At 47.0% G+C, this 26,829-nt stretch overlaps 2 protein-coding genes across 2 annotated transcripts in view; both read right to left on the bottom strand.

Moving 5' to 3' along the window:
- ADAM19 (ADAM metallopeptidase domain 19) overlaps positions 1-13,965 on the bottom strand; it is a 32,444-nt gene extending 18,479 nt beyond the window's left edge. The window contains 5 exon segments of the mRNA XM_048057145.2: positions 831-907; positions 1,799-1,877; positions 10,931-11,001; positions 13,330-13,415; positions 13,678-13,965. Coding sequence (XP_047913102.2) covers positions 831-907; positions 1,799-1,877; positions 10,931-11,001; positions 13,330-13,415; positions 13,678-13,738 — 374 coding nt within the window. The 5' untranslated portion in view covers positions 13,739-13,965.
- A 4,698-nt stretch (positions 13,966-18,663) lies between these two features.
- On the bottom strand, positions 18,664-26,794 carry SOX30 (SRY-box transcription factor 30). Its single transcript, XM_013176090.3, has 5 exons — positions 26,107-26,794; positions 24,666-24,905; positions 23,069-23,248; positions 21,275-21,767; positions 18,664-20,141 (listed from the first exon to the last, which is right to left on the bottom strand). The coding sequence occupies exons 1-5, from the start codon at positions 26,735-26,737 to the stop codon at positions 19,766-19,768; spliced, it is 1,920 nt and encodes a 639-aa protein (XP_013031544.3). The 5' UTR covers positions 26,738-26,794; the 3' UTR covers positions 18,664-19,765.
- Between the last annotated feature and the right edge of the window lie 35 nt (positions 26,795-26,829).

Here is a 26,829-nt window from a genome sequence, read left to right on the forward strand (position 1 = left end):
CTCAGGGCATCAAACACCCTCAGAAGATGGACTGAGGGGTGCAGGAGCTGTTACGTGCGCCCCCAGACATCTGTCTCCTCCAGCTAGAAGGGGACAAGGCAGGCTGGCAGAAGCAGAGCACACCTGTGACTACTTTTGGATGGCTTACTGCAAACCGCAGGTGGCCGCACCGCCCTGTTTATTTCCCTGGGCTCTTTGGCCTGCTGTACATCCACTTAAGATTTCTGGGGTTTGCTTTGGCAAGGGCTGCTTCCTGGCTGGGCCAGGTCCCATCAGCCCAGCTCCCAATTACTTCTTGAGAGCAGATGACCGCTAATATCAATAAAGCGCACATGGTATTTTGGAAACAAACTCAGAGCTGGTGTAAATGAACACATACAGACCGTCTTTTTCTGCCAGAGACTCCATTACTACCAAAGCCAAGGTATTAAAGGCGGAACACGCAACCCCTGCACCACCCAGGGAGAAAGCAGGGAGCGAGGCGAGGAAGCAGAGCTGACAACACTGGGGGAAGTTTGGACCTGAAGGCTGCCCCAAAACACAAAAACTGGCCGGTTGGGAGAGACTGGGAGAAGGGGCTGGATTTGGTATTAGCACAAGAGCATTGGGCTGGGACGGGGCGAGTCCTGTCCCTGTCTCTGTGAGGGACACAGCCCTGGGTCACTTCTGGGAGAGGCCTCTTGCTCCAGAGGACGCCCGAGCTGAAGACATTTCCCCTGACGTGCTCCCTTTAAGGCCCAGAACTTGTTGCTGGGTGGCGTTTGAGAACAGGCCCGCCGGCCCGGACAGACCCTGAGGCGCGCCGTGTGGCGCCGAGCCCTGGCACTTACCGCAGGCCCCTGCACGCGCTGAGCGCCACGCTGGAGTGCTCTCTGCCCCGCACTGTCCCGTGGTAAAAGCAGTGCTCCTGCAAGGCAGAGGGCAGCAGGGTTGGCAATCCGCTTCGGGGATGGACACGCGCTGTGTTTAGGCATCGCTGAGTCCCGTTTGAGTCCCAATACTCCACTAAATGCTCTGTTTCCGCTGCATGTGGTGCCTGTCTCCATTACATCCCCAAGGATGCAACTCGGATGGCCTCAGCATGAAGCAGACGTGGAGCTGACTGTAAGGGAGCTGCCTGTCGATGGCAGCTGGCCCTGGGTCAGGCCCTGGAGGACGTGCCTGGGAGGGTGACACCATGGGCAGCGGGGAAGTCCCCGCCTGGGGGCTCCGGACGAGACAAAGGCAGCCTCTGGCAGGGACAAGGAGGCTTTGGGGTAGAAACGCCAACATACCCATCCCGGCCCTCCCCCTCACCCTGGGGCAGCACCAGTAAAGATGATCTCATGGGGATTTTATCTCCTATTTTTTACATTGCGACCAATGTGCATCTTTGTGTCTCTGCGGCGGTCAGCCAGCCAAGGGCAGTGTGAGAGCAGTAATTCATGGGGGGCTTAGCTGAAGAGCAGCCAGCTCACTTAGGCTGGTTTTCCCAAAGGCTGCGAACGTCCCCAGCACAGGGTGGCAGAATTAAAAGCAAGAGGGTGAGCAGTGGGAGGAATGGACGATTCTCCAGCACTCAGAGATTAGGGAGCAGTGCTGCTGGCTGACCTTGGCAGATAACAGAGCTCAGGCAAAAACAGGAAGGTGTTTTTACCATTATTCGGTGACGGAGATGCTTTCTCGCTGGAAAACCCCAGGCCAGAAAGCCAGACTGCCCTCCCCTTCAGCTTCCAGCTGTGGGGAGCCTGGCCTGGAAGAAAGGCTCTGGAGGATGATGCTCCCCTGCTGCTCCCTGCACACTGGGGTCTGCACTCACCGTGTGGCTCAGGGGCACGGTCTGAGCTTGTCCCGTCTGGTTGTAATGAGTCTCGGTGTAGCCTGGTGCAAAGAGGTTTCTGCAGATATTGGGGGGAAAAAAAGGGTAGGGGAGGAAGACAGTAAGAGATTTCTTTAGACCTGGATTTATTTTCCTACTTGTGCCAGAACATTTGCCTGATCTCACCACATCCAGCCACATGCAGCCCTCCCAGGAGCTCTGCACTTCTCATGTGGAGCACACCCACTTCCGAAGGGATGTGGCAAGCCATCTTCCTAAGTGCTCTTGCAAGCCATTTATTAAATTAAATTAAAACAATAAAGGAGAGGCTGTCCCTCAGTTCAATCAGGTGCTGAAATGCATTTCTAATAGCCTCAAGTGAGCAAGCTTTTATGTGAAGACTTAAAAAAATGAATAAAATAAAATATCATCATCCTCCCTTAATGGGTAAAAGTCTCTGTGCAGAATCTCCTTTCCGCTGCAAAGTTCTGCCCCAGATATACTGGAAGGAGACTGAGCACACTGAAGGCCAGCTCAGGACACGTCTTGGCACTGGAGCATGGGTGCGAGTTCATAGCTCAAATCCAGACTCTCCAGTGCTCAGATCTGAGCACAATTATAAACCAATCTGCGTCTGCATTTCAACCTCTGACCAGCAGTCGATTCACATCTTTGTTCTAGAAAACTGCTGATTCCCCAATTTGAATTTGATCATGCCATCCTCATATAGACAATATTCTCCCTGTCTTTAACCCAGGATCAGGCCAAAAGTCTATAAAAGGCGCTCCTGTGCGCTGAATAGTAAGTGTTTTGACTTGGTTCCAGAGGAAACAGCTTTCCCCTTTTTTTAAACATCTGCATTTACTAAACAGTGATGTAAAAAAGTACAGTAAGTCAAAATCTGGGCCAAACCAAGAAGGTCACATCCTGTGTCCATCTCAGCCACAGTATAACACAGCTTTAAAACTTTTTTTTTTTAAACAATGGTCTCATTTCCAAAAAATTGGATACTAGAACGTGCCCGGTCAATCCAGCACACTCGCACAGCAGCCTCGTGCTGCTGTCCCCCCAGGAGGCACCACCCATGCTGCAGCACGAGGATGCTGCGCGTCCCGGGCAGCGCGACACCTGCAGCACCCAGCTGCAGCTCGGCCCCTCTGCATCGCTGCTTCAGGCACCACATGAAGGAAAGGAGAAAAAGGTTTTCTTTTTTTGTATGGTTTCTTCAGGCTGGATAAACACGACCTGACAGATCAGTCTGTACGAGAAACAAAATTGAAGATTTTTTCCCCTCTTTTTTTTTTTTTTTATACACATGGCAATCGGGTCTAATGTGCCTTCAAAGCCTCTGTTTCAATAACGGACTGTGTGTTTGTGATATCAACTGATTAAATTAGTCCTGAGCCTCCAGAAAGAAGCGCCACCTCTGATCAGAGTGTATGAAAGTATGAAAGTGCTTCTCCATCCCGCATCCAAAGGGCAGGACACCCGAACAAGTAACGATGCCTTAGTGTCAACCAAACCCCTGTGCCACCGCTTTACTTGATAGCATTTGATGTCAGGAATACAACAGCTTTTATCTCCACTTTCAGAGTTCACTGTAGCCTAGAAAAGCTCATTTTGTTTCCTTCTGATGTGCTAATTCCCATCACTAGATCTTGTCAGCGATCCAGAAGGCTCAATTGCTGTTTTCCAGCTATCTCCGATCTGCAAGCCGAAGATAAGCCCAGAAGCGCCATCCCACAAAAAAAAAAAAAAAAAAAAAAAAAAAAACCTCCCTTCAGCTCCATGACTGCAGTAGCTTGCTCAGCATGAGGCTGCAAGAAACAAATGTTTAATCAACAGATTGCATTAACTGGCAGGAAATTGCCTTGAGCAATGTGCTCTGGCAGGTATCTGGTCTCTGTAAGAGACTGTCATCTCGAGAGGAGACATGAAACTGATGTGAATCTGCCTGGTGCTACTGCAGCTAGAATTAGACACCAGCCCATAGATTTCCAGTAGCTGAGGCTTGCACAGCCTACTTTTTCATTCTCAAACAAGCACGCCTGTGTTTTCCTCCTGCTCCCTTATTCTTGGAAAGCATGCACTATGAATAGCTAGTTTTTTCTCTCCTTCAGCACCATAAAACTGCCCAGCACTTTGACTCTTGGTGCCCACGACTGGGATCTGCCCCTCCAGCTCCCACCCAGCCCCACGGCTGAGCCCAGCACACCAGGTTTTTTGGGCACAGGATGATGGCACAATGCACGCACTGTGTGTACTTCTCTTCCTACCAGCAGATAGAGAGGTCGGGGAGGGGGATGATGATGCTGAGCGGTCTGCCTGCATGGTTAGATATTTGTGCAGCTGCTGAGCAGTGCCATCTGATGACTTTCAATTCCCTTTCCACCAGCAGACTCCTGTGCTACATCGTAGGTTTCCCACGCAAGACCCAGCTTCTTATTCTGAGCTGAAACAGCCTTGTTTTGAAGGTCTTCCCCCGCTGTAGCACAGGGGAGCCGTGGGGATATTGCAGCACTGCTGAGCAGAGCTATCGCAGAGCATTGCATGGTGTGCGGTAGGGAGGGCAGTGAGGAAAGAGGAAAAACAACAGGACATCTTGCAATACTCTCAAGGGGCTACCGCACTTCACAGCCTGTGAAAGTTCATTCCCAGCCCAGCTCACTTCCTCAGCTAGCATCAAGTTTACCACCAAAGTGTAAACAAATAGAAGAGAAACCTTCTTCACAGCTCCAAGTGCACCAGTCATCAGCCCATCAGTTCTTCTTCTCCACGTGTTGTTGGATAAACAGGAGAGACCAGCGAGACACCAGTACCCCAAAGCCTTAGTAGTGGCCTTTGTCTACCATCATTTCAGGACAGTGCCACTGCCAGGCTCCCAGGGAGCTCGGCCCTGCAAATGCTGTGGGACCCGACTCACTGCTTCCATAGTAGCACAATGCTTATGTCCTTGATGGAGGAGGAGAGCACAGAAAAATACAGCATGATTTGTTCCTTTCTTTCCTGTTACATTATATAGCCCCATGGCCATCTCTGCAACAGCTTTAGACGAAGGTGCAAATGCTTGTAAGGTTTGGATGTGAAAATAACATCATGTAAAGGCTTCAGAGAGCCACACAGCTGACAGACTGCTGGCACAGCATCTTCATAAAAGGCAGCACGGGGCTGGTCATTAGAGGGGTTATCAGCAGAAAGAATCAAGTCAGAGTAAAAATGGTTTTTGGATGGGAGGGCTCTCCTTTGCTAAGCCCTGATCACAGCTGCAGCCGTGTGGGGCTGTTTGAGCACTCGGGGTGTCCTCAAGGAGCCCGCACGCCTTCCCAACAGCAACCAGCTTTCGGCAAGATCAGTCGCTCCCCCAGATCCAGCTCAGGCTGCACCCGCTGGGTGGAAGAGCCGGCCCTTGGCAGGCCCTGCTCCGCAGAAAGCCTCGGGACCCGGCTTCAATGCGAACAAGGAAGCCAAATGAAGCACAAGTGGCTCAGTGCCATAACGTACAGATGGCTCGAGCCTGTTTCTGCCGATGACCGGCGTGGAGCAGCCTTGGCCGTGCTACAGGCTGTCAATGATATCATTGTTGGAAACAAAGCCCCGCTCTCCACGCTGCCGCACGGAGCTGGCAGGCCGGGGCAGCGCCTCTCCGCCTTGCCACATCGACGTGGTCACGCTCTTCGCACGCCAGTCGACGGCATTCAGTGGCAGAGGGCATGGGTGTGAACCCAGGTTTCTCAGCAGGCAGCTGCCCCCAGGGGGGGACACCGCAGGGCTCCCCAAAACAGCAGGAGGAAAGCTGGGGCTGTTCTCCCACAGCCATGATTGTATGAGGGAGTGCGCGTTGCCCAGCTGCTCTGGAGAGCCTCACCCATGCTCTCCTGGCAAAGGGGAGCAGTTGTGTCTGCCTGTGAAACATCACTTGCTAGCAGAAGCCTCGGAGGAGCTCAGAGCCCTCCCCATCACAGGGGGAGCCATGGGAGGTGTGTGTTTTCCCCAGCCAGAAATCACCCACAGGCACTGGCAGCACCCCACCGGCACACTGCTGCGCTCACCCATGGGAGCAAGAAGAGTTTTTTTTAATCATTCAGTCCCACCTGCAACTTTGTTTGGGTTTGTTTTACAGAGGGGCTGGTCTGCATGGACAGCTGCAATTTTTAAAATACCCGTATCTAGGAGACAAACATATTTTTTGTCCCACCCCACCACCACCCCAAAAAAAAAAAAAACAGTCCACAAGCCTCTTGTGAGAAACATCTACTCCTCATTTTTAAGTCTTGGGACCAAGAAAAGTGAAGCCTGCAGTCTCTAACATTTCTTTCCCTGTCCCTTTCCTCAAATCACAATAAATCTGTCCGGCCTGGCTGCCAGCATCTGGGGGTGGAGGGAACTGGTTCTCCCAAGAAAGTTTTGACATCAGATTTCCATCTACGATTTGTGGTCCCTCTCCGCTGCCTTTCAGCAGGATCCAAGTAGGGTAAGAAGGGGAATTTGACTCCTCACTTCCCAGACCCTTAAACATTCCCCAAAGTCAGAATTTATGATGAGAACCTGAGGTGACCCCATCCCAGACACCACTAAAATGGCACCCCTGACAATGCAAGCAGGCGGCCCTGCTCTCTGTATCCACCCCTAGTGGGAAATCAGGGATTTCACCTCTCTGCAAGTCTCCGGCCAAAACCCAGCACTTCATTAAATCACTGAAATCCAAAGTTTTTTTTTTTTTCTTGGTGCCGATGAGTCTCATCCAGACAAAGCTTAGAGCTCTTAAGCTCCCTCCCTCAAGAGCCTTTGCTGATGTATCTGAGTTTGTTGTGCAAACTGCAGCAGTTGGAAAGAAAGAAACAGTTTCCCAGCTCTTGAGGTGGAACTAAACTACCTATTTCTCAAAGTCTTGGAAAACATCACAGGCTAGGTACTCTCCATCCCCTTATGATCTACATCTGTGACACTCACCACGTAAATCACGTTACAGGACCCAAGCAAAATTTGTCACATAACCCTCCAGCTCACCAATGGGAACCATAAAACTTGCCTTGAGAGGAAAAAGGAAATAAAATAAATGGGAAATTAGCTGATAATGAGTCAGGGAGCAAAAGATTTAAAGGGTTCCATTTCCTCCTCTCTTCCTCCCTGCCCCACGCAGAAATCACCGAATGTCCCAGGGGAACCAGGAGGCTGAAAAGCTGTTTTGGCTTTCCAGGTCCCACCCCTGTTTTTCTGATGACTCTGAGAGACAGCAGAGCAGGATAAACTCGATTTCCCTCCTTTATGTAACCCTTAACCCCCCGTGCAGGAAGTCTATTAGACACTGATAGTGTGCAGCTCATCAGTGGAATAATCTCAGATATCCTTCCTGCTTGGGGGTGGGCAGCAACCTCCCCTCTTCCTCACTCAGCTGGGAGAAGAGGCACTGGAAATGAGAAAAAGCAGGAAACTGACACACAAGTGACATACAGATCTGTTATTGGACTGCTGAGAGCATCAAACAGGGCTGGAGTGATTGTCAGCTACCTGGATGGGGCCAGAAGGGCTTGGATGCGATACTGCTCCTTATCAGATCCAGCTGACCCAAAATAACCATCTGGATGGCTCCCAAGCTCAGGTCAGATGGGCTTTGGACTTTTTGTGCTGTCCTCAGGCCACTGCTGCACGTCTCCACCAGCCCCGCATGGGCTCTGCCCTCACCCCTGCCACCAGCATCCCCTGCGATCGCAGGTGCTGTGGGAGGGCAGCAGGCAGAACACAACTCAAGTACCCAGCCAAAACACACAGCCACATCCCACAGCTCCCGTGGGATCCACCGCAGGCAGGGACACCCCTGGGGAAGGTGACTTCTGGGGGAACACCCGCTGCCCTTCATAGCAAGTCATCCTTCCCCGTGTCTGCTCTTCCCCACGGGAGACACGAAGAGGAGGAGGAGGACAGGGAGGAAAGTCTTGTAGATCTCTCTCCTCCATTCAGGTGAGAAAAATTCCACATAGGTTTCTGCTGTGCAAATATCAACTCCCCACTTCACTAGAAAGAAAGGGCTCACACCAGGCGGCTCTGCCACATATTCAGACCATCCCAGCATCCCCTCCACGCTTGGCTCAAAGCTGCTTTTTATTAAAAAATGTGAATGCCTTTAAAATAGTCTCTTCTGATCCAAGATTTTCAACTCAGATTCTTCCGTTCCTAAGCCCCAGCCAAATTTAGAACTGTTTTATAGGCATCTCTCCATATATTTGTTGTTTGTGCAGCTTTGAGCTTTCCAATCCTGCAGCTGCACGACATGGTTTTGGGTCACTTAAAACAAGCCTAAGTCATTTGGGGGATATACTTTTGTCGTTACTCAGAAATGTTACATGGTGTTGTGAACTCTGCTTGGAACCGTGGTGTGGTTCCGCCTTTGTATTAAATGCCTGAACAGGAAATAATGCAATATTATGTTAACAACTAATGCAATAATTGTATTAGATATATGAAGCCCAAACTCAGATGGTGCACTGAGTCTTTCAAAATACAGAATTGTGCGCAGTTCTGAAGAAATATATACAATAATGTTTCACCTCTGGATGAACACCATGTCCTTTTCATATAGGATATGAAATTACAGACTTCATGTGAACATTTCTTCCATATACTCAAAACAGCTTGTTTCATTCAAAGCGAGGTTATCCCTACCAAACCCATACAGATGATTGTATTTCCCCTACCCTTTTCCAAAGCAAGCCCATATCTTCATCACCTTCATCTCTCTTTATGGGCTGGTGAGCAGGTGGACATGTAACAAGGTTGCCTAACCCACCAGATTCCCGGAGCTTCTCTATACTGGATCAGTGAAATGACCCAGACCTCTGGGGCTCATTTGAATCCAAAAAGCCCCAAGCACCTTCCTTGCTGTTTTTACACCCACTGCCAAGGGAACTCAAAGCAGAGCAGCTAGCCCTTCAGGTGGCTCCAAAGGGACACTCCCAAAGGGGGAACCACCACCTTCTCTCACATTGCCTGGGTGCCTGACAAATCCCCCAGAGAAGAAGCCCCGATCTGTCGCCACTCAGCACCCCAAGCCTCAGCTGTGCTGAGCTGCTGGACACCGGGAGCTACCCCAGGCTGGGCTCCGCGCACTGTAGCAAGGAGCAGCAGTTTTCCTCCCCTTCTTGTACAAGCGTTCTGTGGATGCTGTTGTTATCAGGGCTCCCATACACTTCATGCTCTTCTGGCTGCCTCATCATTTCTCTCTCAGTCTGAGTCTCTCTAAACTACTTTTGCACCTCTGCAAGTCTGAGAAGCGGTGGCTCTCCAGAGCCTCTCCTAATCACATTCACAGACTTGCACTTTGGGATGGTGCCATCACCTCTCCTGCATGAGGACTTGAGGCCTGGCAAGTCTCCCATGTGAAGTGCTGTTATCAATAAATCACTCGCATTTTCCACAATAAAAAAATAAATAAATAAAACCAAAAACTCCAAGCCACTTGCCGTATTTCAGCAGTCCTTGTAAGGGGATTTACCCTGCAGTGGAACTGTGTGTGCACACCAGCCTGTGTGTATACATCTCAATGAATGAAAATACATTTCAGGAAATAAGCACAATAGAAGCCCTCTATTATTATCATGGTGTTTACCAACACCAGCAACGTGTTTGCCTGCGCTGGAAATAGCACGGCTCCGCTCCCACGAGGCACCTGGAGTTAGGTCACCACACTCCACACAGACTGGTTCCGCAAGGCTCCTTGCTTCTGCCAGGAGTGAATTCGCTTCTGCATGGTTATTGCTGAATATTTTAGACCTGACTGCCCTTTCCCTGGGAAGACCACCCCCAGCAGCTCCAGCACGTCACCTCCAGGTCCAGCTCAGAGACCACCCCTGATGAAACTGCCATCAGCACCAGCTATTTTTCCTGCGTTAGACAGGACCAAGTTGGCAGAGCTCACGCTGCCTGGTCTCTTCTATCCCTTCTCTATTTTCCCAGCTGAGAGACGCCAAAACACAATTTATGGCTGGTTCTGTTTAGCTCCACACAGGTGCACAACTGACTGGGAGATGCGTCCAGGTTTTGCTGCTCTGAACCCCCCAGCAGTTTCTGTAGTCTATTACAGAAAGCACCTCGTAGGATGTACGCTCCTCTCATCAGCCATCAGGCTTCAGTCTCTACTGAATACATTGCCAAAAAAAATCTGGTTTTCCTCCAAGTCACCCCGAATATTATTTAGATTTATGCACTGCCATCAGAACTAGTAAGATCTTCTGACATTTCGCCCTTCCAGGGGAGAAGCTGAGCCCTGAGCTCTGTGATTGGCATGTCCATACATTACGTTTGAAATACTGCCAGAGTTACTATTCCAAGGCTATTATTCCCTCTACTGGTTCTAGCCGACATACATTTGGTAGTGTTTCCATAGATAAATCTTCAGACCAATTTAAAAATAAAACACCAACAGTGCAAGTGTACTGCTTGGCAGAAGAACCTTATTGCAGCTAGATTTCCAGCTGCTTTTTTACCACTGGAAGCTAATCCACGCACTGGGCAAAGCCTGTGGAGCAAGCCTCAAGCCAAGAATCTTTCTACCTCCCTTTGTCTCCTGCAGTTTCAGCTGAATTCAATACACATCATGCCCTATGCTATCACACGGCATTGCTGGATCATGCCTGAGAAGAGGCTGCATTTCAGTTAATGCAAAAGCATTTTTTCAGTCTATTTTAGCATGAAGGTCACTAATGGAATAGAAACTGTCAGATCATTTCTCCTAGGAACCAGGGAGCAGCATCTCTTCTGATCACAGCAAATGAAATCCTCATTACCGTCACACTGACTCTAAAGCAGGGAGCCATTTGGTAAATAGCGAGCTTTGCATCAGCAACATTTTCTGGTTAAAGTAAGAATTATGATGCAAAAACAGCTTTACAGGCTGCAGGCCAGGTCACTACCTGCTTTTTGCTGACAAAGCTCTGTTGCAGTCAGGGCTGCCTGGCTGATTAACATCAGTGGGTCTCAGACCTGGAATAACCTTGAAATCCCGAAAAGGACTTCCTCATCCTGTCTTTATCAAAACCCTGTTAAGTCAGTGGAGGTTTTCCTGTTGACTTCACCATAATCCTTATACATTATTTTAGTGAGCACACAGGTCAGAATGCAACACTCGAGGACACTTACCCATTTTTCTCTAACTCCAAGACAAGCTCCTGGCCTTCTGCCTCTATCCTAACTTCGGCTCGGAATGGATGCTGCGTGCAAAAGAGACAGTGCCTGTTACTCAAATCGTCACTGCAAACATATCCACACACAGCACGTGCAGAGGTATGGCTCCAGGGGTGCACTGAGCCCCTTTGTGTGTGCACCACGGTCAGGACCATGTGATGGGACACCCCAACTCGCCCCAGAGGTTTACACATCAAACAGAGGAGCTAGCTAACCAAAGCTTCCTTTGTTGTCACAGCAGAAAAAGGCATTTTTAGAAGCCTATTTCAGCACAAGAGGAAGCATGCCTCTTTCAGAGATTTTCACAAAATCCCTTTACTCCCAGAAAATGTCAGTAAGATGCAGGCTACAGGATCCCTTAGACGTCTTCAGGCCCTCGCTGTTTCAGGGACGGTATTTCACAGCTGCTCCCATATTAGTCCCAGGCTGCAGAGGGACTGGAAACCATGACAGCAACTTTCTGCTGTGTTCAGGCACGCCAGCCACAGCCCTGGTTTGCAATCTGCATATAGCTCGGCTCCAAGTGAGGACGCAGGACAGCTGGCTGTGTTAATGCTGCTATTAGTGTTAATGGAAAGGGTCCCAATTTCTTAGTACAATGGCCAATGTATGACAAAAATCACCATTGAAAAAAATCATTCAAGGATAGAATACACTTCCCAGGGGCCCAACTAAATGGCCTCTGGAGATCTCTAGGGTTTTACCTCCCTCTCAAAGCAGAACCACTGGCTGAAGGCAGGTTTCTGGATCTGAGTGATTTCACATAAAGGAAATGGATGAATAAACTCCTCAGAAGAGAAATAACCCATCTGATAAAAGACTTCTCTATTCAGCTGAAACCACACCCCAAAAATATCCTGAAAACTGGTGAGAGATAATCAACGATATTATTTCCTTATTCAGTGTTAGTGGGGATTTTGCAGAAGAGACTAACTGAAAGCACGACTCATTTAATGGGATGCTCTGTTAAAAGGCTTGTCAGCCAGAGGCATGCTTGGGTGTCACTTCATTGATTCCAGGTTCAATTACAAGCTCCTCTTAAATCAGCTCCTGCTTACATTTGGAGTTTTGTTCATCTGTCCTTTGTTTTTCAGGGCATTGTATCAGGCTCACACAGGTGATGCAGAAGAAGTAAATACATTCAATCCATACAACAATGGCTAATTCCAAGGGGCTGAGCTTTGGTTTACTGACTTACAGGTGCTCAGTATGACCCAGGGTGGGTCTGTTATTTTGCTAACGTGTAAGCAAGAGAGGCTGCCTTGCCCGTAGTTAGGGGGTCTAAGGGTCTCTATTACTGTAATTACTCAAAGGTTGTGCAAACATTGTTATTACTATTAATGCTTTCCCTTCTTCTTCAATAAATATACTACTTCAGAGTGCATTGATTGCCGTGTAACTGAAACATCCCAGCTGTACATAAGCTTTGCTAACACTCATTTGGGAGCCAACAGGAATTTGCCTGAAACAAACCGAGTGAGACCCCTGAGACACAGCAAATTTATGTAAGGGCAAATGCTGTCCAGATGTATTCATATTGCTATCAATAACAGAGAGAAACAAAACTTCCAAGGCTATGTTGCAAGAACATTTTTAAGAGAATTAAGAGCATGAGAAAGTCATTGTAGCTTTTTCTTATATAAAGTTTTGGAAATTCCCATTATATGGTGAGGACAAAGCCCAGAATAACAACGCTTATGGAGAGACACCATAATTTTTCTTTAGAATAATGCTGTAGCTTCCCTTTTCCTGGTTCACCATTTAAACATCACTTGGATTTTCCTTTCCCACTTCATTATGCAACTGATAACTTCTTGAGAGCAACAACACAGATGCTGGGAAATGGAACTGTGGTTTGCGGTTGATTTCAAGTCTGGCATCCCAGCAGTTCCCAAAACGGCTGCAGACCACTGACACGCTGCTGAATTGTCATGTGTACGAGGAGAGGAGCAAGCTCTGCACTGACACAAACGGTGCGCAAGGCACAGGCTGCCAGAGGAGCTGTGGACGCTCCATCCCTGGAGGTGCTCGAGGCCAGGTGGGATGAGGATGGGGGCAACCTGGGCTGGAGGGAGGTGTCTCTGCTCATTTCAGGGGGCTGGAACTGGGTGGGCATTAAGGTCCCTTCCTACCCAAGCCATCCTGTGATTCTCAGACCTGCACCTGAGCAGGGTGCGGGGCTTTGTGTTTGCACTCACGCACCCCCCAACCGCGCTTCTGCTCCCCGCAGCCCCCCCGCAGCTCGGCCGGCAGGACCAAAGCGGGGCTCGCCCTGCCCTCGGCGTTAGTCCCCCTCTCCCGAAACCCCCGGGGGTGTCGGCAAAGCAGGCACGAGCCGGCTCTCAGCCACCCACCTTCTCGCCGCCGGGGGTCCCCGGCGCTTCCCAGCGCGGCACCACCACCACGGGCTGCGGCTCCGAGCCGGCGGCCACCTCTCCTCCTGGGGAAAAACGAGGCGAGCAGCTCACCAGCCCGGCCCCCGAGTCAAAAAACGCGAAACTGGGCCGGGGGGAGCCGGAGGAGACCCCCTCCATGCCATCCCATCCCATCCCATCCCATCCCACCCCATGCCATGCCATCCTCCCCATCCCACCCCACCCCACCCTATGCCATCCTCCCCATCCCACCCCACCCTCCCCAGGGCTCAGGCAGCCAGATGCACTTGTGTCCCCACCCCCACACCCGGTCCCCCCCGCACTCACGGCGCGGTGGCCGCAGCAGCAGCGAGAGGGCGATGCCGCAGAGCAGCCCCCGGCCCCGCATGGCTCCGGGCAGGAGCGGCTCCGCCGCCGCCCCGCGTATAAAAGCTGCCGGCGCAGCTTTCCCCTCCCACCCCCCGGCCCTACAGCCGGCCCTACAGCCCCCTGCCCTGGGGGGTGGGGGTGCTGCCGGGTGTCTCCTCCTCCTCCCCTTCCTCCAGCCCGGCTCCGGGATGCGTCTCGGGTACCCGGGGGGGGGAGCCCTGGGGTCCCCCGCCGCCAGGCGCTGTGCCAGCACAGAAAGCTGTCGGGCCTCAAAAGAGGGGAGACCCGCTGGGTTAAGCAGGCAAATAGGTTTTAAGCTCCTGGAGGAGCTGTGCTCTGGCACTGTTGGTGTATTTATTGTATTTATAGGTAACCCAGCCAGCTCCTTCGCGGCTGAACCCGTGTCCCCAGAGGCATCCTAAATCCCTTCTCTCCAGGGCAGTGCCGTTGCCACTGGGCGGCTGAAGGGATGCAGGCTGTGATTTATGCTGGCCAGAAGCAAAATCAACTTCACTGCCTCCCTCCCCTTAAGGCAGATGGAGGGACTGGGGGTGAGGAAGGGCTTGGGAGCACCCACAGCTCCCGGGCCCTGTGCTGCCCTTCGGGGATAGCCACTCACTGGTGTGAGGCTCCCAAAGGGGTGTCCCTGTCTTCTCCTGCACCCTTCAGGGCTGCCCCATGGGCTGTGTGCTCCATGCACCATCTCTTTGGGATCTCAGCATTTCAGGGGCAGGAGCCCATTTCCAGGTGACATCAGCCCAGGCTGGGACACAGGGACGGGGACGCTGGTGCGAAAGGTGCTGGCGGCCCCCAGCCCTGCCCCGAGGCAGAGCACGAGCACGCTGACATCGCTGACATCGCTTCTGCAGAGGGGAGCGTCTGTGCAGGTGAGCCACCAGGAAAGCGGCATGAGAAATGGGGAGAAATTGCACCTGGCTATATTTCCGAGTGAATTGGTAAATCAGGCCAATAGGAAATTAACAATCCATTTAGAAAAAAGGCTGGCCAGATAGCAGTAATGCTTTTGTCTCTTGTCCAGGGGTTTTCATATGTTCTTGAAACCACTGAGCTCTCTTTTATTGAAGGTCTCTGCTTTTTCCTGCAACTGTGCCCACAGGAAATGTGCCTGTTTCTGTCTGCAGACCCCATTTTGGTTTATGGCCATCCTACATGGCCCCTCTCTCCCCTAGCACTTCACACGCTGAGCTGAGAAACCTCCTCCATCTTGTGAAGGTCAGCATCCCCCCAGTATGGCCCTGGCAGAAGAAAGCTAGGACATCTTGGAGAGTCCTAGAGGGACTCACCAGGGTGCGTGGGCCATAAATGACCTTTTATCGGACCCACAGCCTGGTCACACATCGTCTTCACACAAATCAGGCCCTTTCTCAGAGCAAAAATCCAGGGACCAGATCAGCTCTTTCCTAAATATGTGGAGTATATTGAACGTAATATTATGAATAAGTAAATACATAACCCAAATTTAGACAGCTATTCTGCTTTCATCCATGAATTAAATTTCTCTCACCCTAAGAAGAAAAAAGAAAAAAAAAAAAAAAAAAAGAAGAACCTTTGAAGAGGAGCATATTTGCTTGCACTGAAAGATTGTCACAAATCTTACCAGTACAACAAATCTTCACAGGAACTACTCCACTTATTTCTCAAAAAGATCAGATCAAAAAAACATGCATAGAATGAAATAAAAGGAGCACTACTTGCATTATTTTAAAATGTTACAATACTTGGACCAGTAACTAGCTGTTGGTGATTTCTGTCATCATTCAAGTATCACGAAAATAAAATACATGCAGTGTTTGCATTTGTTATATAGTGATATTTTTATCACTGGGTTTTTGTAATATGAGAATTGATATCTTAATTTATAATCACCAGAAACTCCCTCTATAAAAATATAACCACAGACTGTGCCGTTGTTATAAATAGTTTAATCTATATTTATATGATATATCACTTGCATTGCTCAGACATAGTTGCATGGAAAGATTCGGGATATTCTAGCCCTATTAACAGCGCTCAGAAGCTGTAACGCTACCTGCTTCTGGCACAGGATGAGTCAGATCCTGCCCCAGACCATTTCTTCAAAAAGCTTTTGCTGAACTTAATGGGACAGAGCAAGATCAAGCTTTCGGTTATCTGGGAATTACAAAGGCTCAAGCTCATTTCCTCCAGAAAACTGATTTCCTGATTAAAAGTATCAGCTGGGAATTTGGAAGTCTGTTCCTTATCTCTGACATCCCTGTGATCAAGGCAAGGATATAGCTAATAGCTGCAGCCCCCATGCAGCACCCAGAGCAAGGGGCCGTGCGTGCAGTTGTTCAGCACCTTTGGAAATCAGGTGTTTCAGTTTCCCCAGGTCAAAGCCGATGAGCATGCTTTTGCAGTGGGGTTTCTGCACTTACTCCACAGTTTAACGCTATTATAGTTGGCTGGAAAGCAAAAGATGCTGATTCTCCCCTTATATCCATCGTAATTTAGGAGTAAATTAGGAGTTAACCACTTAGAAGGAAAGAGAGAGGTAGACCCACATTGGAGAGTGCCTGCTAAAGAAACAGATTTATGCAGAGAATGTCTTGGACATGTATCAGACTGAAAGCTCAGTAATATTTCACTGGAACTCTCGATTCAGAAATGGGAAAAGCTGCTGAATGAACTGCTGTTGAAAGCCTTCTGCTGACACTGGAGGAAATGTTACCAAAAATCAAAGTCTCAGAAAGAGAAGATAGAAGACATTTTGTCCTGCCCAAGCTCTACATTTTAGACACTTGCACCAAAGAAAGAAATTTTATGACTTTGCCTGACTTGAGGGAAATGTGAAATCTTCTGTTTTTCAGAACATTTTTCCTCTTTCAGATCACTTGAAATGATCAAAGGAGGAAGACTGTGGATCTGTGACGGGAACTGGTGATTTACCAGCAAACGTCATTATTTCAGGCCTTAGCACTTGAGAACGTCTTTGGCAGCCCCAGACTCTTCTGTCTAGCTTTGCTTTTCCAGCATGCCTGTAGGATAGCGGGAATACTTGGAAGAGCCTTAGAGCAGCTGCCCTGCCAAAGAGGGAGAAGTGCTGTAAGATGATCAGGTACCAGGCAAGGGCTTGTCCCGATGTGCTGTTAGTGAAATGCTACCAAAATGCTCCCTACGCTTTTTTTAAAGGGTGGGCCACTGCTGCTGCTTTTGCTTCATTCCTACAGCCAAGTGGACCTAATGGTACGAGGTTGTATGTGCTGACACGCTGCATCTCTTTGACTGTATTTGTATATGTAGAGCACCGTGGTCCTCTCCACACTGACTGCAAACTTCCCAAGCTTGTGTTTTCTCTGAGAGTGAATATACAGAAGCAGTTTACACTCATGAGAAGAGGAACAGGTATAATAACATAAGGGCTTTTAATAACATCCAGTCCATAAAAAATGTTCCATAACTTTGGAGCAGAAAGTCATCTCTGCAAAAGAATAGCCACAGGCAGTGGGCACACCAGGAAGCACTACAAAATGTCAAGACTTTTCCAAGAAGGAGGAAAAAAAACTTTGGAATATCTGCATCTGATATATATATATATAACAATTTGAGAAGTGCACAAGGTGATTTTTAGTTTAGATTACAGTAAACAACAGAGATGGCTGGGTCCAGTGCTGTAGTTCTACAGACACAGATCCCATATAACTTATCTGGGACTTCAGCTCTACCTGGAAGGACAGGAAAGATCAGCCCTACATTTTGTTTCAAACTGACATACAGGATGTGTTAATCCTCAGTCTTCTCTTCATATGGATTTTGTGGTATTAAACAGAGCAGATTTCCATTGAGGGTATAATACTGTGTTTTCCTAAATGAGCAGCAAAGGTCCCATTAGCAGATGGACCTGGCACAGCAAATGCTGAATCCCTTGACCCACTGAAGCTCATGTGCGTCAGCACCAGCTTCACCATTAGCACTGGGTACAACTGAGCAGCTCGGAGGCACTTCCCTTTAAAAAGTGCTGGACACCCCATATGGGACAAAGTAAATGTGAATTGTCTGTGGAAGGCAACCATTCTAGATTCTGCACTAGAATATGCACTGCAATATGTCTTATATCCTATTCCGTTGTGTATAAAAAGGAAAAAAGGGAAAGAAGAAAGTTAGATCTAGAGAATAATCCCACCAACAGCTGTTTTATACCCTGAAACATACTTGTTTAGGGATTAGTATATTTGCCCACATGCATTCCTGCAGGCCAGATCAGCTTTCATTGAGAAGATAATTTAGTAACAGACACTTTCTACTATTTATAAGACTTTCTTCTTAACGATTCATCTGCATTACAGATGCAGTAGGAGCTGGGGGCTGCTTACAACACAGTTGCAATGTAGTGTAGGCAGTATTTACCCATGCTTTTAAATGTGCTCTTTAACTACAAAATGCAGTGGTTCTCAAATGATCTTAAGCTTGGAAATGGAACTAAGAGCCCAGAGAAGCATTAAAATGTTGATATAAGACTATAAAGTTAAAACGCAAAGAACCCCAAGGATATCTACTCTGCCTTGATTTAGGCTTACCTTTTGAGGCATATGGAAACTTCATTGGTACCTGCCTTTGTCAATAATGCTATCTTAGTGGATGGATATGGGGGGCCTAAGCATTAGGTTAGACAGGGCAATCAAGGTCCAGCAGGTCTGGTGTGACAGCCCACACAAGACAGGATGTGCTGGATGAGACATCAATGTAGCTTCTTCTGAATCATTGCTTAGAACACCGCCAGCCCAGCATGAATGTACTTCTCCTTCTGTGTTTTTTAGCTCTTCCCATATTTCTGTGGTAGCTGGACTTACATAATTATAAATATAAATACACACACATATATGTATACACTACCGTTAGTTGCAAAAATTGTCTAGAAAATTGATTTGAGCTAGTCATTCTAGGCATGTGCAGTTTAGCTGCACTGTAAGTCTTTGAGTTAGATAAATCATGAATTACACGTCCCCACTCAGTTCATTGTTCGTGGCTTAAAATGAAACACTATTGGTACGTTGTTCAGGTGAGTTTATTCAAATAAACAACAGTAAAATAACAGGATTCCCAGAAAGAAACGACCATCCCTTTCATAAAACAGAAAAATAAATGTTAGTAACATTAATTACATATTTTGGTCAAAAACTTTTGAATTTCTTTACTCTTTGAGTACAGTACAGATACTCTCCCTATTAAAAGCCTTTGATATTCTTCAGAGAATTTGGTATTCTATGGAGAATTCCGTACAGTAATAACTACACTCAGGGATCAAGTCACAATCCACTAATGTAAGTCACAGGGCTAGATCCCATCCACTTTCCACTCTCTGGGTGCTACCATACCTCCCCATACCTTCTGGACAATCCATTTTCATTAATGGAACTGGCTACAGACTAAGATATTACTGAAACCAATCTAAATTTTCAGTGCATTATATAACATTCATACCACAAATGCAGAGTAAAGTTAAAAATTAACCAAATTAAACTTAAAACTGTCTTATCAAAGCAAAAATATAAAGCATTGCAGAATCATTCTTGACTTCACTTTCCAGGCCTCATAGTCTTCTACTGTAGTAAGAATTACATTACAGTAATAAAACAGAATTATTTCTCTTGTTAAAACTCCTAAAAGTAATACCTACAAAATTACAGCAAATACCATTAAAATGTCTGTAAACAATAAAAGGCAGTATCCTGATTCAGAGGAGCATTAAAAGGATGTGATTAAACATATCTCTCCTCAGAAAGTACATTGTCACATGCTTAAAGCTAAGTTCCTGTGTAAGCGATTTCCTGAGCTAGAGTCCAAACAATGCCCTGATGAACCAGGTGAAATTCAGAGGCTTTTACACATCCCCAGTTCTTTATGTGACCTCTCAAAATACAAACAGATCATCAAAGTCCTCAAAATGACATGCACAGGTTGCTCAAGCTACATAGGTTTCCCATTGAACACACACTCTGAAGACGGTACTGAAGAAAAGATTTATTTCCAATTCTCTATTTCCTTGGCTTATCATTTGTTTTAAAAATTACAGCTCTCGCAACACCTTTTCTTCTTCTTCCTCCTCCTCACTGTCAGTCACATTGATTAGCTGGATGCTGGAAGGAGTAGGTGGGGTGGCTGACAAAACTTTCTCAATTGCTCCAATGTCCAGTTGTGGTGTGGGGCTTACACACTCCTCCTCACTGCGGCTGCTGTGACAGGTCACTTCCTCAAGTCTCTCACAGTTGTATGAGTCCTCATGTACGACTTCCTCTGGGTATTCCCTGAAAGGATAGTCTCTGTCCAGAACCGAAATCTTCATCTCCTGCTTCTGGTACCTGTCTTCATAAAAGCCAAGACATTCTGGCACTGAGCTGGAGAAATTCCCACAGCCAAATGGAGGCCGGCTGAATGGGCACGTGCTGCAATGAAAGAGATTGAAAGCGTCGTTCAGAAATGCAGATTCCCTAGATTTCCATTCAGCTAAGACAATCAGAATGGCACTAATTTTTCTAAGCTAATCATCTTTTTTTTAATATTAATTAAATAATATACTAGATAAAATAGAATCAAGTAAGCCTGCAGTATATTAATGTACATACTCAGAATAGTAAAATGAAGTATCCAAAATCAGTTTGTTACTTCTATGTACCAAAAATTGTGACAGAGCTGGGGTAAAACACTCTTATTTATTCTTTGAATGACCTCTTGTGTGTATTAAGTTGTTATTAAACAAGTGGACTGAGAGAAAATCCTTGTGCCCCGTATGTGGTTGTCAATGTATTTAAAGAAATTACAGTGATTGCTACTAATAAATACATAAATAAATTGCAAGAAGTTCCTAAGCCAAACTATAACTGTCTTTGTTGTGTCCTCTTGGAATTTGTATTCTGATGCAAAATGACACACATATAATCTACGCAGTGTTAGAGAAATTTAGTGTGAGGACACTGGTACTTTCTGTGCATACTTAGCTTAGGAAATACCCACGGGATATTGCATGTGTTAGCTTGTAAGTTCTTTGATTAAGTGATCTTCTCTCATTTACTGCCCAGAAACTGCAAAGACAAACTAGTAAAGACTACTTACTTACGTAAGAATTCTGAAGACATTTCCCACTAGGCTGGATTTCAGAAATACTGGTAGTTATGACAGCTGCAATCCTAGTAGCTGGGAGACATCTCACACACCTACTTTAATTGTATCTGATCATTTTGAAAATATATTTACACTATCTCTACCTAATACTTTTCTGTAGAAATCAGATGTCGTGCATCTTAGGTGCACAAAGTGGAGAGAGTATACTTCTGTTTACTGTGGGCTTGGGAATGCCAATTATTAAATTAGTACCATGGAGCCTTCAGTAACTGGGCATATATTACAAACAGCCTCAGGCCAGCAGGTCCAACCACAGAGGAGCTATAGGAAGGTAAGAGCAGCTCTCCTTCCTGGCACTGCATTCTTGCCTCAAGAACTGAAAGCTCCATCTACTTTCTGAAAGTTGAAGCCCTTTAGCACTTAATCTCGCTGGTATTGAAATGAAGGATTGCATTACCTTGAGGGGAAATAGTAAGGTCCAGGTACAAAGTAAGGGTGATGAAATGAAAATCGAGGAGGTGCTCCAAACAGATGAACTGGCTGCCCAATGGGAGGACTCTCATAGAGATATGAGTGAGGAAGAGGAGTAGCTTGGGAAAGAGGTACTCCTCTAGGACAAGCAGAAAGCCCTGAGTACTCCTTTGGGAGCTCAATGGTAGAAACGGAAAATCTGCCATGAGCAGTGACTGTGTTACTTGGGTTTCTACTGGAGCTCTCAACAAAAACTGGTGTAAGTCTCTTCAGAGAGCAGGTGGATCCAGAAGGTACATCACAAGCTTCTGTCTGAACAGATTCAGCAAAGTGCTGTGATGCAATTACAGGGTGCAGGGGCAGGGTTGGAGCTGGAACTGCCAATGATGTGGTGCTCGCAAAAGTAGACTGGAAAAGAGTCATTGGACCTGGACGTTGAACAGAAGAAGCTGGCAGACGGATGGCAGAAAGAGCTTCACCTTTAGGAAACAGAGCAGTTATTTATCAGACATGAGTAACGGAAGAGATGTCACAAACAGTGGCGTAACAAAACCAAAATCACTAGGGCCAAAATCACTTTCTCCAAAACACTTCCTAGCATCACTTCCCTGCAACTCTCATTCACGCGTCACTTGGCCTATGTATGTTCTGACAGGTGGTTTTGGAGTCCACACACTCAAGCTTCCTTCAACAAGAAGAAAAAGGTGAATGAATAATGGATTGGTTGGTGAGTGTTGAGGCTGTGAGTCTAGTGAGGACTGCATCGTGTTCTGGGATAGCCACAGAATGGGGCTGGAGTGTGCACTTAGTGCCTGAAGCTCTGAACACCTGCCACATTTACCATCTGAGATGGAATGAACCAAATTCTTAATAAATCTGCATGGTGCCAAAGCAGCAGTGAGGAGCAGAAGCAGTAATTACAACACACAACTCTCCAATATATTTTCTTACTTGTTTCACCAATGAACGCACCCACCAGCCAATCTCACTGAAACATTTTGCAGATGTACACTTGAGATCATGTTGTATGTTAAAGGCTGCCTTTATACAATAAGATTTCAAAACACATTGCATTAGTGTTTTCAAAAACCACTACCTAGCCCAGGAGTCTAAGTTCTGAGTCAACTGGACTTAAATGCTTCTAGATTTTACCATTTGTATTTAAGAGTGATTTGAACCACAATAGGAGAGTAAACTTCAGAATGAAACATAGTAGGATGTGAGGACACCATAATATCATTGAATCTTGGAATCATAGGATATCCGAGTTGGAAGGGACCCACAAGGATCATCAAGTCCAACTCCTGGTCCCCAAAGGACCACCCAAAAGACCACACTAGCATAAGAACACAAAAAATAGCTTATTCAGTCAAATTTACAGAATGATTTCAGAAAGGATCATATCCTAAGTCAGAACTTCACCTGAACAAAGTAAAGTGTTCTCTTTTACTTCTCCAAATATCACCATCTAGCATAAACAGGCATTTAGTTTTCTTGTCTCATTAGCCTCATTCGAGTCAGTATAGTTAAAGAGAAAAGGTCCAGTGCTTGGACCAAAGCTATTTGTTGTGATCTGCTGTCCTTGCAATCAGAGACAGAGCTCTTTCACCACAAAATGTGAGGGGCTGCAGGTTAGCTATTATATTTGCCTGTGGGCTTTCATGGCACACCCTATTTCACTGCCCATATGGACTGATTATAAAAAGGATCTTTCTAGGTTAAATGCAACTTTAATAAGTAGATTCCTAATTTTAAAAATCATTCAGTATTGAAAACTCACAGACTGGATGTCCAATACTGTTCTGAACAGTGGGGATAACGACAGAGTACCCAGGTGATTGGAAGGGAAGAACGGCAGCTGGATTTGTAGTGATGATAGTCTGAGTGGTGCCGGAAAGTAGACCAGAGACATTCAGTGGAAAACGCTTCCTTTTGCCTGGTCGTGGCTGATAAACCCAACCTGTCAGAGATGAAAAAGATGCAGACACCCTGTTTATGGGATGGTCTCTTTTTTATGTAAAACTACTGTAACCATAATTCTGAAATATGTAAAGAAAGAAAAAGTAAAAAAAAAAAAGAAAGAAAGAAAGAAAGAAGAGTCCCTAAACTGCTCCAATGGTCAATGGCAAAACTCCATTTGTGCCAGTGAGCTAGCAAATGGGGAATTTTAGCAGAGGTAGAAATAAAATGGACACATTTGGGCACTGTTTTTATGTTACCGAATCAAAAGAGTTTTGTGACACACATAAATACAGAACAGTGGGATGTGACATGGCACAACTAAGGAAAGCATGCAATGGAGAACACAACACTGCATGATGGGCTTTCAGTCCAGAAGAAAACTATGACTGTATTCAAAATGTGGATCTTTCCTGATTTTTTTCCTTACCCTGTAAATTTAACATATACCTGCAGGTTACAAGAGACAACTGAACATATGGCCCACTGGGAATCCTGTATAGATTTTGGCAATAAGGAGTACATTGGCCTCTGACTTACAACACTGATCAAGCACTAGCAGACTTATAAACACACAGTTTTTTACTGAGCAGATGTTTCTTACACAGGCTAGCAACCCAGGCTAACTCTTAATGCTACCTTAAAGGCCCTCCCCAATCCCTTTTTTTTTTTTTTTTTTTTGGAAGGGTGCAAGGAGGGAGTGCTACTCTTCATCTTTGGTGTATTTATGACACATTAATCATGTTTGTCTACCAGCGTTAGCCTTAACAGTGAACTAGCAGGATTATGACATCACAGAGATAAAGGATTATGACACCTGATGTCTCAACAGCTTTCACAGTGTTCAAAATACAAATACTTGTGCTTTGTTTTATTAGTGTCCTTTTAATTAACTGCAGTGCTATGAACAAATGAATTTGGTAAGGGTTCAAATTGTTAATCCTTCTGGCAAAAGGTTGAGGAACAACATATTCCACACTCTTACTTGTGAATCCCCAGACTAAACGTTGAAGAATCCCACAGAATGCAATGCCATTTGTGCTTCCTGTGGCACTTTCCATTTATTGTTTTTGAGGAAGGATACATGTGTCACCACAGACCACCTGGGCAGCTCTTTTTGCATCCATGTTCAGAATAAACTCTGTACGGGGCATGAGGCTTTTAACCCATGCAGGAGATGCTACAGTTGTAGTGGGCTAAGAATGTAGGAAACATTAGAGGCTATAAAAGATGCCACATCATTTATGGATACTTTAAGAAAGGAATATGCTTTCAGGTACTATAAAGCTGATAGAGGGACTGAGTGCTTGAAATTTTTGTCATGTTTTCCAACTCTACTATTTGCTCTAATAAAAGAAATCAAATTTTCCACAAATCCTGCACTTCTAAACTATTGAGATAAATAAATAAATGTTTACCAGGAAATTCCTCTCTGTGCCTTTGTTTTATTTTCCGAGCTTCATCATAATAGGGCTGTTTCTGCTCTTCACTCAGTTTGCTCCACTCCAACCCGAGCTGAACACTGATTTCTGCATTATTGGCAGTCGGGTTAGCTTTGGCTAGAGCAGGCCGATGAATCCTAGCCCACACCATAAATGCGTTCATTGGACGCTTTACGTGGCCACTTTTGTCCTTGCTAAATGGAGTATCTGGCATTCCTATGCAACAAAATGAGGAAAGAGGATCATCTTCCAGGCAATATATGTGATACAGGTTACACTTAATAATATATCAAGAGGATATTTGGCAACAGTCAAAAGAATTACTAGAGCTTTGGAACACACAGAACTCAATGCATGTTCGGAGAGCACTTCCTAGAAAAGTGCAAGGGAGTACCTCTATAACCTCCACTGAAGCACTGCAAAAGGAATCATTTACATGGATTTTGTTCTTTAATCTATTTTTAAAAATATGAAACGTGACTGTTAAAGACAGTTTGGTTTTCACTTGGCTAGACTGTTTTCTGTAACTTATGAATTTATAAATTAAGCACTGTATAGCACAGATGTATCACTACAAATTTGTCATCACCACTAGAACTATGTATCCAAAAGCCCTAATGATGCTGGATGAGATCTAATGGTGGTATGTCTCTGGTTTCTCAGCTGCTGCTGTTCTAGGTTTCTATTTATTTATTTTACTCTCTCTTTTCTCAGATATGGACACTCATTTGCTGGGTGAATCTGTCTTACCAAATGTTTTACATGACACCCAGATTTAGGTCTTTGTAAACAGGCTGCATTTGAAATGAGCTGGTGACATTACGAACATCCAGACCTTTCACAACTGATCCCTCAGCAAACAACTTCCTCTCTGAAAAAGGCTTAGAAATAGACTGTTGTTCCACATTATCAATGAAGGGCTGAAGTATTCTTATCCTCAGGATTTCACTTAAAGTCATTAATTTCAAAAGTGCCAAAAGTATAAATTTTAAAAGCCTTTTCTTTCCAAAAAGTAAGCTTTTAATCCAAACGGTACAAAGTTTGTCACTTAACACGTCCAAATTCTCTCAGAGAAGCATACGAATGCTTCATTTTAAGGATCAACAGATGCCTAAACTTAAACTTGTCACCAAAATTCGATGTGATTCTGAAGTTATGAGGGGTTTAAATACAGTCAGGGAGCAAACAGACAAAGCTGTATTGATTCGAGCCAACTACTAGAGCTCTGTGCTCCTGTACATGCACACCCTACCCTGAATTAGGTAGTTTTACAAATAATATATTCAAAGAGGTGGTTCTCTATCTTTTTTTTTCCACTCTAACGTTATTTTCCCGCTATTTTTTCGTGTTTTCCCATGTGACGGCCTGCCAGCTGCGTGCCGCTCGCTGCAGCCCCACAAACCTGCTTCCTCAGTACCTGAGTCGGAGGGCAGCACAGTGAGGGGCACGTTTTTGGTCTCGATTTTCACCGGCGGCTCGAGCAACGCCTGCATTTTAAGCGGCGCTGGCTTCAGGGGCACTTGGGGCACGCGGAGCAGCTCGGCGGGCACCGGGCCCGGCAGCTGCAGGCGGCCGGCGGCGGGCAGCGGCCGCAGCACCAGGGGGACCCGCAGCGCCTGGGGCGGCACCCCCGGGGGCTCCCCGCGGGGCTGCGCCGCCGTGATACCGGCACCGGGACCGGCACCGGGACCGGCACCGGCACCGTGCGGGGAGCCGTGCAGGGAGCCCCCCACGCCCGTCCTCGCCCTGAGGGCTCCCTGCGGCTCCTCCGCGCTGCCCCGCCGCCCATCCCCGCCGCCCCTTCCCCGCCCTGCATCCGTTCGGGGGGCACCGAGAGCCTCCGCCGGGGCTCCCCCCGCGGCCAGGGGGCTCCCCGGCCCGCTCCCCAGCTCCCCGCCGCCCTCAGCAGCGGCCGCAGCTCCCCGCGGCTGCCACTGGGCGCTGAGGGGAGGCTCCGAGAGGGGCTCCGGGGTCGGCTCCCCGCGGTCCCCGCCCAGCCCCTGGGGGCCGGGGCCAAGCCCGGGCTCGCCGCCCCCGCCCCGCTCCATGACGCCGCTGCCGTTGCCCGCCCGCGGTTGGCCGCCAACGCTCGCCGCGCCCTCGCGCCGCGGCCGCCGGCCAATGGGAGCGCGCCGCTGCC

The sequence above is a fragment of the Anser cygnoides genome, chromosome 14, assembly GCF_040182565.1.
Source record: "Anser cygnoides isolate HZ-2024a breed goose chromosome 14, Taihu_goose_T2T_genome, whole genome shotgun sequence".
Lineage (NCBI taxonomy): Eukaryota > Metazoa > Chordata > Aves > Anseriformes > Anatidae > Anser > Anser cygnoides.